The sequence below is a fragment of the Oncorhynchus tshawytscha genome, linkage group LG15 (assembly GCF_018296145.1).
Source record: "Oncorhynchus tshawytscha isolate Ot180627B linkage group LG15, Otsh_v2.0, whole genome shotgun sequence".
NCBI classification, from domain to species: domain Eukaryota; kingdom Metazoa; phylum Chordata; class Actinopteri; order Salmoniformes; family Salmonidae; genus Oncorhynchus; species Oncorhynchus tshawytscha.
Window position 1 is genome coordinate 9,280,589 of NC_056443.1, and position 14,673 is coordinate 9,295,261.

At 44.5% G+C, this 14,673-nt stretch overlaps 1 protein-coding gene and 1 long non-coding RNA gene across 2 annotated transcripts; both read left to right on the forward strand.

Annotated features, from left to right (window-relative positions):
* The first annotated feature begins 2,457 nt into the window (after window positions 1-2,457).
* On the forward strand, window positions 2,458-10,627 carry LOC112214342 (phosphatidylinositol 4,5-bisphosphate 3-kinase catalytic subunit gamma isoform). The gene is made up of 16 exons (XM_024372991.2): window positions 2,458-2,640; window positions 3,266-3,665; window positions 3,775-4,037; window positions 4,221-4,578; window positions 4,785-5,080; window positions 5,287-5,813; window positions 6,037-6,271; window positions 7,068-7,277; window positions 7,661-7,742; window positions 7,840-7,943; window positions 8,121-8,267; window positions 8,349-8,439; window positions 8,621-8,751; window positions 9,291-9,402; window positions 9,624-9,781; window positions 9,898-10,627. Exons 2-16 carry the CDS (start codon window positions 3,278-3,280, stop codon window positions 10,177-10,179), a joined length of 3,384 nt encoding a protein of 1,127 aa, XP_024228759.1. The 5' UTR covers window positions 2,458-2,640; window positions 3,266-3,277; the 3' UTR covers window positions 10,180-10,627.
* Window positions 10,628-12,309: 1,682 nt separating this feature from the next.
* Window positions 12,310-14,378, forward strand: LOC121839384. Its single transcript, XR_006078917.1, has 2 exons — window positions 12,310-13,270; window positions 13,359-14,378. It is a non-coding gene; the product is annotated as an uncharacterized LOC121839384 (long non-coding RNA).
* The last annotated feature ends 295 nt before the right edge of the window (window positions 14,379-14,673 follow it).

The following is a 14,673-nucleotide window of genomic DNA, read 5'->3' on the forward strand; positions in this document are numbered from 1 at the left end:
TTGCAGAATGCAGATACCATGACAATTAAGATGTAAATGACTGCATATACAAATGTATAGATACAAATGTGAGACCGCTGAAAAATTAATTATTTGTGAAATACATTTTTTCTCAGGAGCCACCATTATTGTTGTAACATCTCTGAAATCAGAGACGGAAAAGGAAGCGAGACATCGCACTATTTTTTACAGTCTATGCATCCCACTCCTTCATTTGTTTCTGTTTCAATAGAAGTCTATGGGCCTGTTCGAAATTGCATCCGTCTTTGCTGGAATCATTAAAACGTTGGTGAAATGATAACCACCATAACCAGAAGAGAGCGCTATTATTTAACAAACCCAAACCTCACTGACAGCAGTTGTAACCAATGACGTATATAAACCCTGGATTGATTTGACCATGTTTTGTATTGGCGAGTATAAGTCTTTGAAACCACCGGTTGGCCATATTGGCCCTCCTAAGTAGGCCCAGTCCTCCATAAGAATGAATGGAATTCTACATTGTTTCAATTAACATTTTCAAGGACAAAACTGCATGCATTTAAGAATTTTTGTTGTTGTAATGGGGACAGTAACATTAGTAATTTCATAAAAATTATACTTCAGGGAAAATGTTTTTATATACACTATATACAGTATATACAAAAGATGTGGACACCCCTTCAAATGACTGGATTCGGCTATTTCAGCCACACCCGTTGCTGACAGGCGTATAAAATCGAACACACAGCCAATCTCCATAGACAAACATTGGCAGTAGAATGGCCTTCATGAAGAGCTAAGTGACTTTCAATGTGGCGCCGTCATAGGATACTATTTTTCCAACAAGTCAGTTTGTCTAATTTCTGCCCTGCTAGAGCGGCCCAACTGTAAGTGTTGTCATTGTAAAGGGGAAACTTCTAGGAGAAACAACAGCTTAGCCGTGAAGTGGTAGGCCACACAAGCTCACAGAACAGGACGACCGAGTGCTGAAGCACGTAGCACGTAAATATCGTCTGTCCTCGGTTGCAACACTCACTACCGAAATGGTTTGTCGAGATTGGTGTGGACTTGACTGTACAGAGACCTGACATCAACCACATCGAACACCTTCAGCGAACATCGCCCAACATCAGTGCCCAACCTCACTTATGCTCTTGTGGCTGAATGGAAGCAAGTCCCCGCAACAATGTTCCAACATCTATTGGAAAGCCTTCCCAGAAGAGTGGAGAATGTTGTAGAAGCAAAGGGGGGACCAACTACATGTTAATGCTCATGATTTTGAATGAGATGTTTGACAAACAGGTGTCCACATACTTTTGGTCATGTAGTCTATTATTATAATTGTTTTAAATTAATTTAGCTCACATAATATTATATGATTTAAAAGTTGCATTAAGGTGTCTGAAATAGAATGAACCTGTCAGAAATGAATGTAGATATTTAAATGCACGGAGTCCTCTTGCTCAGTTGTGCACCGGAGCCTCCCACTCCTCTTTCTATTCTGGTTAGAGCCAGTTTGCTCTGTTCTTTCAAGGGAGTAGTACACAGCATTGTATGAGATCTTCAGTTTCTTGGAAATTTCTCGCATGGAATAGACTGACAAGTTTCAGAAGAAAGTTCTTTGTTTCTGGCCATTTTGAGCCTGTATTCGAACCCACAAATGCTAATGCTCCAGATACTCAACTAGTCTAAAGAAGGCCAGTTTTATTTCTTCTTTAATCAGAACAACAGTTTTCAGCTGTGCTAACATAATTGCAAAAGGGTTTTCTAATAATAAATTAGCCATTTAAAATTATAAACTTGGATTAGCTAACACAACGTGCCAATGGAACACAGGAGTGATGGTTGCTGATAATCGGCCTATGTACGCCTATGTAGATATTCCATAACAAAATCACCCGTTTCCAGCTACAATAGTGATTTACGACATGAACCATGTCTACACTATATTTCTGATCAATTTGATGCTATTTTAATGGACAAAAAAATGTGCTTTTCTTTCAAAAACAAGAACATTTCTATGTGACCCAAACTTTTGAATATATATATATATATATATATATATATATATATATATATATATATATATATATATATATATACTGATGGGATTCAATAAGAACATTCATCATGCAAAAACTGCATAGCTTAGTATCTTTGCTATATTTATATAATAGTAGGAAATAATACCATGCCAGAGAATGACACATTTTTCTTTCTTTCTTATTTTTTTTCAGGAGAAAACGTTTTTAGTGAATATGACAATAGAAATTGAATATAATCCCATCAATCTTGGCATGGATACAATAACATAACGGCTTCAAAAATCAGTAACAGTAAAAGTAATGATAATTTACAAGTAAATTGCTTAATCATAATGGGATTACTAGGCTGTGGGTTTCTGTAGTCCAGTTCCCTCAAAACTACAGTCATGGCGCCTCTGAGCGACCAATAAGAGCGCAACATGTAGACTTGCATGGGACTCGGCTTCACACATCACGGGGAGGGGTGAATGGAATAGCAGACAGAAAGTTTTAGTACCACGGACTTAACATGAACTAAGGAGAAACTGGGACCATTGTACAAATATTTACAAATGCCTAGTGACCCACCGTGTCATATTTCTGCTGGCGTGAGTGTGTTTAGGCCTACCGAGCGGTAAGTTTTCTTCATTGACTTTCCCCATGTAATCGGTAATACCGTTATTTTCTGTTTTTGAAAACTAACGGCTCTGGATTTTCTCATGGAAACTATCTGTAACATTGAAGTTTCATCAACATCAATTATTTTTTGTATTTTTATATAATGTATGATTTTATTATAAACTGTAGGTTTGTTTTTGTGGGCAGGTGTAGGAGACTTGTCAAATTTATTTTCAAGTTGTCATTGAGTCATTTTTTGAAATATGTTCTGAAATGACTAAGGTGGAATTTACAATTTTGCGAAATTCTGGTTGCTCAATTTTACTGCAACATTATCATATTTTGATGAGTTATACCAATGACTGTATGGGGTTGATACATTGTTACTGCTGACAGTGCTTCTCCTTGCTTCCTGCTTTGCAACTTCCTATGCAGAGAGGTTGATCTGAAAGAAGAAGTTGAACAAGCTTGATACGCAACATCATAAAATAAAATAGAATTAGTATAAGCATAACATATCATGATAGAGCATCTTATTTTGGCTAAGTTTACCAACATGAGATACATGCTACATTTAACATCCCTTACAAATCCATCTATTCTAATCTAAACAAATCTATTATATTCTTCATTGATAATAGATAACTCGTGTTATGGAACAGCAAGTGAGCGATGAAGAAGAACCTCAACCTGTAGTCCTTAGAGAAGAGAACCGGAGGAGGAGAAGAAAGATGAAAGCCTTCACCTCCACCTTCTCCGTGGCCATGGATCAGATAGCCATCGAGTTCGTCCTCCCCACCACCACTAAGAGTAGCCGCAGCCCGGACACCTTGCTCTTGGAGGTGGCTGGGAACTGGACGGTGGAGCAGGTGAAAGCCCAGGTGTGGCTGAGGGTAGTAGCCACCAACCTGTGCCCCGAGTTCTATCAGAAGTACTCCCCTGACCACTGCATCCTGCTCTACCAGAAGAAGGGCAACTGGTGTGAGATCTACGATAAGCACCAGGTGTTTCAGACCCTGGACTGCATCCGCTACTGGAAAGGTAGAAGATTTTAGTCTTAAATCTTTCTTTTATACCCTTACATTTTTTGTATATATTTTATCGTGAGGTGTATTGAGATGTTTTCATAAAGTTGTATTTGAATCTAAAGCTCTAAAGAAAGATGTGGGGAAGATCCACCTGACGTGCCGGCCTCAGCCCTCTGAGGAGTCCACACAGTACCAGAGGTACCTCAACTACCTGATTGGCTACGACGTCACCGATGTCAGCAACGTGCACGATGACGAGCTGGAGTTTACCAGGAGGAAGCTCCTCACACCCCGCAAGATAGAGCTGGCCGACCGGGACCCCAAACTCTACTCAATGGACCCTTGGATCACATCCAAGCACCTCCCAGAGTACCTGCTCACCAAGGTATGTAACCCCTAACCTGGCTGCTCCAGGGGTGTAGCTCTGTGGGCGACCCTGTGCTGCTTGCCTGCTCCCAGCCTGTTCTGTATTGGGTGATGTAGCTGGGTACTGGGACAGCAAAAAATAGCCAATTTCCGTTGCCTCTGTATCATGGATCAATAAAGATTGAATAATATTTTATTCTAGGTGACCAACAGCCACATCCTGCTGGTCATTCACAGGAACAAGGCCAGCCAGACCATCAAGGTGTCCATCGACGATACGCCCGTCCAGGCGCTCCAGACCTTCTTTACGAAGATCTCCAATAAGAGGGCCCTGCTGGGAGTTCCTGAGGATGTGTGTGAGGCAGACTATGTCCTGAGGGTGTGTGGCAGGGAAGAGTATATCTATGGGAACCACCCGGTCAGGGACTTCCACTGGGTCCGACAGTGTCTGAAGAACGGGGAGGAGATCCATCTGGTCCTGGAGTCGGCTCCTAATCCAGGTCAAGACCTGGTCCAGAAAGAGGACTGGGCACAGGTGGATGACTGTACTGGAGTGGCAGGTAAGCTAGCATCAATATTCCCAAAGTAATCATATCAGAATATTTCACCAATAGATTACATTTTACAATATGCGCTTTTCATAAAGTTAACAAACTCCCCTAGGCCATAGAGTTGTGCCACAATAACCAATATTATAGCACATGATTTTCCTTTGGGGAATATTTATTTGATGATTAAGATGATTCATATTCCTCTGTTCCAACAGGCACCCATGAGCAGCTAACGATCGACGAGAAAGACCACGAGCGGGTCTTCACGATCTCTTTGTGGGACTGTCACAGGAAGTTCAGGTTTAAAGTCCTGGGCATAGACATCCCGGCCCTGCCGAGGAACCCTGAGCTGATCGTGTATGTGGAGGCCAGTATCTTCCATGGCCAGCAGCTCCTGGCTCAGGAGAGGACCTCCTCCAAGGCTTTCACTGAGGAGGTGCTGTGGAACACCTGGCTGGAGTTTAATATACGCATCAGAGACCTGCCCAAGGGGGCTCGCCTCAGCCTACAGGTAAACTGGGAAACCGTATAATGTTTTTTGGTTTGGTCTGGCAGCTGTATCTATATTTGCTTTAGCCAACATCTTTGTTGTGATCATGCTATTATTTCGGGGATTTTTTTTGTAGAATACCAGTCTATTATTTTGAGAATATAGTATGAATCCCAACTGAATTAAATGAATTGCAATTTAACTCTTCTCTTTTCTCCTCTCCCCAGGTGTCCTGTGGGAAGGCCCAGACCCAGATCTCTAAGGGCACCTCCTCGTACCAGGACAACGGAGGATCCCCAGTTGGAGGTGGCAGCGGAAACCATGATTGTAATAAGACTAAGAGTCGTCTGCTGTACTACGTCAACCTGCTGCTGGTGGACCACCGCTCGCTGCTGCGCCAGGGAGAGTTCATCCTCCACATGTGGAAGATGCCTGAGAAGACCGAGGACAACAGCAGCGTCAATGCAGACAAGCTGACCTCAGCCACCAACCCAGACAAGGCCTCCTCCATGGCCGTAGCCATCCTGCTGGACAAGTACTGCTACCCAGTGGCCCTGCCCAAGAGCAGGGAGGGCAAGGAGGCTGGGGGGGAGGGTCGGGAGGCCGAGGGAGGGGAGAGGGGGCAAAGGGAGATGCCTAACCACCTGAGGAAGCAGTTTGAGGCAATTGTTGAGACCGATCCACTGCACCCTCTCAGCCAAGAAGACAAAGAGCTGCTGTGGCACTTCAGAGAGGAGTGTATGCGTCACCCCAGGTAAGACTGACTGGCATGGTCATCTAATACTATATTACTGAATAAGTCATCTGAGTTTATAATACAGTTGCACTTGTTTCATCCCAATTCCATCTTTCTTGTTCTTATTTGAAATATGTTTTTCTAGAAGAGTATCACAGAGACCTTCCTGTGAATATGATTCAGTGCAAAAAAAAAAATTAAAAATTGAAATGTTGTAAAACTCCCTACTGTCTTCTCCCAGGGCATACCCCAAGCTGCTGGGCTCTGTGCGGTGGGGTAGACAGGAGGCTGTCCTGGCCACCCATAGGCTGTTGGAGAGGAGCTCTGTGTGGGACCGTAGTGTGCTGGATGTGGGCCTGGCCATGCAGCTGTTAGACTGCCACTACTCTGACGCTCACGTCCGCTCCATGGCCGTACGCAAGCTAGAGACCCTGGGGGACGACGACGTCCTGAGGTACCTGCTGCAGCTGGTCCAGGTGAGTTAGTCGGACTTGATGGAACCAAAATTTGGCTGAGAAATGTCTGATGTGTTTCCGTCTTGGTTCTGTCAAGATTCGGTCTGTGCCATAGAGGAACCGAGTTTCGTTACACAGCCCTAGTCATGCAAGTTGACATTTATTGTCATGACTCTTGTCCTGGAGGCAGAACAGAGCGATTTCACCAGAGCGATTTCACCTAAAGTCAAAATTGCCTATATTGTAAAAATTCATAAAAACAAACATTTGCTTTTTTGTTCTTAATTTAAGGTTAGGTTAACTCATTATGGTTAGCAGTTTGGTTAAGGTTAGGTTAGGTTTAAAATCTGATTTTATGACTTTGTGACTGTGCTAGCTGGTGACCTCTCTGCAGAGCTGCCACCAGAACAAGATTCATGACGAGAAAGACTATGTAGCCCTAGTCATAGGTGGTTGGTCTACCTGTCTCTGAAGCACACATAAAAACAAAATAGTTGTTTCATACATTGACTAGAAAAAAATACAAGAACAACCTTCATAGACAAGGCTTCCTTTTTACCTGGCGTTTTCCCAGAAGGGAGCACCTGTGGGTAGTTTTACATGTGTCATTCGTCAGTGTAGAGTCAAATAAGCCGTCTCTACTGTCAACAATGAGGCCTTAGTTAAACATGCAAAACAGTATGAGTATGAAAAAATCCCCAAACAGGAAGATACTTTATAATGTCGCATTAAAGTTTACTGAAACATTTTGCTTGCATTTATTATGTGTTTACTTTGAGAGAAAAAATGCATATGTGTGCTCCTCTGTGTTTTTCAGGCTGTGAAGTTTGAGCCGTACCATGACAGTGCCCTGGCCAGGTTCCTATTGAAGAGAGCTCTCAGGAGTAAGAGGATAGGTCATTTCCTTTTCTGGTTCCTGAGGAGTGAGATCGCCCAGTCCATGCACTACCAGCAGAGGTACGCTGTGCTGCTGGAAGCCTACCTCCGAGGCTGTGGAGAGGACATGCTGCAGGATTTCAGACGCCAGGTGGGTGAATAGCCTTAACCCCAGCCGTAAACGAGAGTACGGTGTGATGTGTGATCGGACACAGTAGGAGTGGGTGAGGGGAGTTCCTTCTCCGTACAATGTGACTGTAGGGCTTTGACGTCGTAGCCAATCAGGTAGTTGAGGTACCTCTGGTACTGTGTGGCCTCCTCCGAGGGCTGAGGCCGGCACGTCAGGTGGATCTTCCCCACATCTTTCTTCAGGTACAACTTTATTAAAACATCTCAATACACCTCACAATAAAATATATGCTGTTCGCAAAAGAATTGGAGAATTGAAAAGACAGATTTAAAAAGACTTGGTCGCTAAAGTGTCAGATAACGAGGATCTGAATAAAGAATAATCCAATTCGTTATCATCAACAGGTGGAGATGACAGAAGCCCTGCAGAAAGTCACCAGGGAGATCAAGGCCATGTCTGCTGAGAAATATGATGTTTCTGCACAAGGTGAGCCTGTCGCCTCAGGTCAACGTACCTAGTATAAGAGATCAAGATAAAATCATATAGAAAGGAATACGTATATGAATCCTGGTGGTCTGTTCAGTTGTGTTCCAGCTGCGTCAGAAGCTGGAGAACCTGCAGACATCTGGGCTGCCAGAGAGCTTCAGAGTGCCCTATGACCCGGGTCTACGGGCTGGTGCTCTGGTGGTGAGTGGAATAATACCTATCCATCTCTATTCTACCCCCCTCTTATTTTCCTCCATGTCTCTTCTCGCTTGTCCCCATCCCTTGCTTCAGCATCATTTCCTGTATCCTCCACTAATTGTATTCTTACTCCTCCATTCTCTCCTGTGTTTGACTGTAAACATGGGTCCCTCTCTTCAGATAGAGCAGTGTAAGGTGATGGCCTCTAAGAAGAGACCGCTGTGGCTGCAATTTAAGAGGGCTGACCCCACCACGCTGTCCAGTGACACCATCGGGGTCATCTTTAAGGACGGGGATGACCTCAGGCAGGACATGCTCATTCTACAGGTATGTGGGCTTGCTTTCTCAATGGGTTAGGCAAAACTGTCCACCAAATGTTCCATGACAATGAATTGCTCCTCCTTTTAGATTCTGCTGATCATGGAGTCCATATGGGAGGAAGAGTCTTTGGACTTGTCCTTATTGCCCTACGGTTGTATCTCTACTGGGAATAAAATAGGTATGTCAACTGACTTTACACGGTCATGATGTGTTAATAATAATATATTATAACATATAATATATAGTGTATAAATAATTATAGATATATATGCCATTTCTTATTAAATAAGCATTGTTCCCTATTCTCTTATTTTATTCTCTCTCTCTCTCTCTCTCTCTCTCTCTCTCTCTCTCTCTAGGGATGATTGAGATAGTGAAAGATGCCACCACTATTGCCAACATCCAGCAGAGCGTTGTGGGAAGCACAGGAGCGTTCAAGGACGAGATCCTCAACCAATGGCTGCGGGACAAGTGTGTGAGCGAGGAAAAGGTAGCTGGCTATAGTTACTCCCACGGTGCTGCAGCGTCTCAGCTGTAGAGGATATAACTGCACCGCTAAGGAGGAAGGAAACACCCCTGCTACATTTCCTGTTACCCAGGGCTTTGTCTGCAGCACTATTCACATATACTCAGGCTGTGTAGGCTGAAGCACCTCCACATTTTCAGCTCTGCTATGTCTGTTTTTGAATTTGCCTGTTAGAAATATCCCCATGCAGCGGAGTCACCATAGCTAGAGGGTGAAGGTATACCACAGAAGCTACCACAGCGCTAGCAGATAAATAGAGAAAGATTAAACACGGTTTGAGTCACTGTGTTCGCTCCAATGTTGTCTGTGGAAATACTCGAGCAGTGCTGGTTGTATGAAATGGCAGCTCACGAATGCTCTTCATTTCCTCCACTCTGTGTTTCCATCACTTCCCCTCTCTCTGTCTCTCCCCTTCACTCACCATCATTGTCTCTCCCTCTCTTTCACTGTCTTTCTCTCGCTGTGTATCTCTCTATGTCTCTCTCTCCCTCTCCTCCCTGTAGTTCCAGCAGGCGGTGGAGAGGTTTGTGTTCTCCTGTGGAGGGTACTGTGTGGCCACCTACGTGCTGGGGGTAGGAGACAGACACAACGACAACATCATGATCACTGAATCTGGTACCAGATCTCTTCCTCATCTCCCTATAGCACAAACACGATACAGTACTTGGCGTTAAGTGTTTGCCAAAACATTAGGAATACAGTCCACAATATTCTATATATGTGGATGAACCCATAGAAAGTTATTTTCTGTTTATCTGAATGTAGTAATTTGTTTCTGATGTATTGGGTGGTTTATCTATAACATTCTTTTCCCCCTTTGATATGTCTGCCCTCAGGTAACCTGTTCCACATAGACTTTGGCCACATACTGGGGAACTATAAGAGTTTCCTGGGTATCAGTAAGGAGAGGGTTCCCTTCGTCCTCACCCCTGACTTCCTCTATGTCATGGGCACATCAGGGAAGAAGAGCAGCCCACATTTCCAGAAGTTCCAGGTACTCAAATGAACGTGTTGTCCAACCAGTAAAAATACATATACACAAACTCGCTCGCACGCAAACACCCACACACACCCACACACTCACTCTTAACTACAGTATTGATCTTCCAGGATGTGTGTGTGCGGGCCTACCTGGCTCTGAGGCATCACACCAACCTCCTCGTCATCCTGTTCTCCATGATGCTGATGACGGGCATGCCTCAGCTCACCAGCAAAGAAGACATCGAGTACATCCGCGAAGCGCTGACTGTGGGCCGGACGGAGGAGGAGGCACAACGCCACCTGCTGGACCAAATAGAGATCTGCAGGGACAAGGGCTGGACCGTGCAGTTCAACTGGTTCCTACACCTTGTGCTGGGCATCAAGCAGGGGGTGGATAAACGCTCAGCCTAGGGTGCTCCCCTTATGGTGTCAATGGCTTAGTGGGCTGGCAACACCAAAGGGATGGGTTCAAATCCCACATGGGCCACATATGTGATAATTGTAAGCTACTTTAGGTAAGATTACTATGTTGATTGGACTCCCAAATAAGGAGAGGGAAATATAGTCAGAGACCAAAGTCTGGATCTAAAAGTTTGTCAACCCTTCCTCAATGATGTAACCAGTTGTTCCAATGCATTGCCCATTGACTGCACCATGGACTGTATACAGTAACAGTCTTATTTTTGCACTTTCAAGATCAAAGCCTGATCTTACCATATGTTTATGAGTTATACATAAATATTGACTCCTGTTCCTCTGCTAATGCACTGCATCTGATTGTATCATCTGTTAATATAACATCCGACTTGCATGACTGATGGTGGCAATACCATAATAAACCTAATCATAGAGAAATATAGTTATATATTATGTCCCATCGCTAGAGGTCGACATGCAAATGTTGAACTGAGTGACTCTCCAACCTCGTCAGAGGAAGAGGTCTCTAGGAAACCAAAGGAAGCTTTTCCACACCCGGGTGAGTTCACATAAACCAGATATCAGAATTTCGGGTGTTTCATCGTGGAAGCAGTCAGTATAGTTTTACCATAAAATGACATTTCACTCATCAAGATGAAAGAGGTTGAGGATTAGGCGCGCAGTATCGAAGTAGGCTAGCTAGCTACTTAAATGCATATGAAATGTGTGCAGCACCACCCCATGTCGCCCGGGAAGCGTTTATGCGCAAGCCCAGAGCAATCCAATTATTGACATTGAAGCCAGTGAATCCCAGCTAACCTAATTCGAGCCAACTCAATTGTGCCTCTGTGTCCTGGATAGGTAGCCTCTCCATCTCAGGTCTTGGGGATGGGGATGCGGTTGCAGCTTCAGTGTCTGCAGCTGGACTCCGTACGGAGTGTCCTGGAGGCAGTGATCCGGAGGAGCTTTGGTCTTGATGGAGTACAGGTGCTGTTCACACGGGACAAACGCTGTTGACACGCCACGGAAAACGCGTCCTCACAGCCCTGCGGGTGGAACAAAAAGCCCCACTAAAACCCGCTCTGGCTCTCAGGAAAAAAACTGCAGCTCCAAATTCGCTCCATTCATTAAAATCACAATTTAATACCCAACAGTTTTTTTTGACTACCTGAACCTACTATTTGGTTTTGAAGCATAGAAACCAAAACATATGGTTTGAATGAAAAATACTTTAATGAGCATGAAAAGGTGAACGTAAGAAGAGCTCAATTTCAAATAGACAAGGTGTCATATTAAACAGCATATAAACACGAAATAGGTCAGCAGCCAGACAGGGAGCCTAAGAAGGAATGCAAATGAATTATTCATGCGATATTAAAAATGTTTCAAGGCTATAGCCTACAAAGAAATATATTGTGAAGCATTTCTGAGTGCAACACACAGCTGGTAGGGAGTCATGGACATTAAGCACTCAGCATTTTAACAACAGTTTGTTGTATTAAATCATAATAGTCTAAATTGCGCATATAATCTGTGACACTTAGAATTAAATACACACTAAAATGAAAAATGCCTTATTAGGCTCAGTCTAGAGTTCCTTTGAATTTATTTTTAGAAACACCAGTGTTTGGCCAGGGTCTGTGGCTTCAGGCTCATGTGATGGTGCCTCTAGAGCAGGGCAGCAATGGAGAATATCCTCTCCAAGCTTGCAGAGCCACTGGGGATGCTAAACACCCTTATGGCCACTCTTGACAAGCTGGGCAGGGATGCAGAGTTGTTATTTTCTTCTTCTATTGGTAAGCCTAAAGGTTTTTAGGCAAATAAACCCAATCAAAATGGAAAGTACCTTGAAAGTTGGAATATGAAAATCAATCATGGCCTATTGTATAGATAATCTAACAAAAATGAAGGAAACTTTTATGAGGTCAGATTTTTTTGGGTATAAATACTTTGCTACAATGAAACTTAATTAGCTACTCACCTCATTCCTTTCTTTTAGCATGTGCATGTAGTAAGTACACCATCATGCTTTTGAGATATGTGTCATTTCAGATTCCGCAATGATTCTTTAGTTGTGGACATTCCATCACCACACTCCCTCTCTTGCTCTTGGTCCTCATCTTTGTAATTCACCTTGATTTTGCACCTGTGTGTTTTATCAGTTTCTTTACGAAAATATTTAGCACACCATGACAGTAGCTAAAGTAAGGGGCTATAGCAGCACACAAGTAGACTACAAATGCATGCTGTGCCAGGAATGCCCAGAGCTCGTGAAGTGAGTGCTATTGGAGCAAAATTGGAGCGGGCGAGAAGGCCGATGCTCTAGCCTTTGGGAATCTCGCTCCATGCTCCAGTCAAATTGGGCACGCTCCAGCTCCGCCCACATACTCTGACACACACACACACACACACACACGTTCACACTTACAATAATTTGTGAAATCTCAATCTCTGTGTGTGTGTGTGTGTGTGTGTGTGTGTAGGATGGTGGTGGAGTGTGTGAGGAGACACAGCTCGGTGACAGGAGATGGCTCCCAGACCTTCGTCCTGCTGCTCGCCTCATTGCAACGGGAGATACAGAAACACACCCGAAAAGCCCCCTGGGAAGGTGCCAAGTGTTTGGCTGAAGCTCTGCTGGCCTTCGCATTGGACGAGCTCAGTGATGTTATCACTGTTGGAGTGGCTCCACCTGGCTCCTCCCTTTCAGACACACACACCCCAGGACAGACAGATACACCTACTCAGTGCTTTCCTTCACACCCGGATCAGCCCTACTCATGCGGAAATCTAAGCTAATATAGGGATAGAAAGTGTGTGTGTGTGATCAGGGCGGGTGTTAGACAGTGTGTGTGTCACCCTACAGCATCTAGGAGTGTCTCTGCTCCTCTCATCAGTCAGACAGTCGGAGGCCTTCCTGGCTGCAGTGGGGAGGTACGGTGTGTGTGTGTTAGAGTGTGTGTGAAGACGACCTTACCTTGTTCTCTGTGCTCAGTGGAGCCCAGCCTGTCTCAGACTGGGCCGTGATTGGACAGGAACATGTTGCTACGGTGACCTTCTGCCGGCCGCTGGTGCTGGGAGCTCACAGGTATGGTTACAGGATAGTTACACGCGCGCACACACACAAACACACACATACACACTATGCTAATTATGTGGTTTTCTCTCTCTCCCAGGTTCGTCAATGTGGGGTTTCCTAAGGCAGAGGACAGGGGCAGACCCCACAGTCTGCTTGTGTGTGGACAGACAGAGGGCCAGGCGGAACAGAGTGTATGTGCTGTACGAGATGCTCTACACATGCTGCATACTACTACCTGGGGGCCCAAACACAGGACTGGAGCTACAGAAAGAACCGCTTACACACACACAGACACACACACAAACACACACACAGACGTGATGGAGCCTTGTTGTGTAATTTCCGTGGGCAGGACTTTTGACTTCCTGTTACACCACACCCTCCATCAAACACAGACACGCACACTCCGTCAAACACAGACACGCACACTCCGTCAAACACAGACATGCACACTCCGTCAAACACAGACACGCACACTCCGTCAAACACAGACACGCACACTCCGTCAAACACAGACACGCACACTCCGTCAAACACAGACACGCACACTCCGTCAAACACAGACACGCACACTCCGTCACACTTGGACACCCCTGCCGCCTCGGGGATGTTAGCAGAGGCCCTACTGAGTGTGCCCAGACAGATCTACTCCCACAATCCTCGGCGCTACCTTGAGGCTCTCGCACACACTCTCAGCTGCATACGTAACCATGGTAACTCTCCGGACCCGCTGGAGACAGTGCTGTTCTGGTAGTGGATGGTTCTAATATGGTCCAGGCTGACACTAGGTCAAGGTCTGGGTCAGGGGTAAAGGAGATGACAGTTTGGTCAAGCTCTGGCTCTAGTTCAGGTGTGGAGTCAGTGTCCTGTATGTATCATCTGATCCTGGCTGTTCTACAGTGTCTCAGGAGTCTAGTGTCTGTGGACACTGTACTACACGCTAATACCTCACACACCTGTCAGAGAGAAGAGGAGGAGGGTGACGACTGAGAACTCATACTTGATTTTATTTCATTGTTCATCCAAAAGTTTTGTATTCAATTCTTGAAAAAGTATCTCCTTGTGTAGTATGTCTTTGCATATGAATTTCTATGTTAATAAATCCGATTTGATTAAATGGTTACATGGTTATATTATGTTGTTACAGCGACTGAACAGACTGTATCCTTCATCGCCTCTCTGCTCCACTGTGGAGGAGAAAACACTCTGCCCAACTCTCCCTTTTTCTTATTAATTAACTTCTATGGAGGTCAGTTGCTGTATTTAGGTATCAATTAAAAATGGAATCTCCTTGTGAAATAATTGTTCACAGTGTAGGCCTACATAGGACAATTGTTATGCAAAAAGGAAACTACTATACTAGACTGTCAATATGCATGACGAAATATTGGGAATAATGTACATCTGATGTG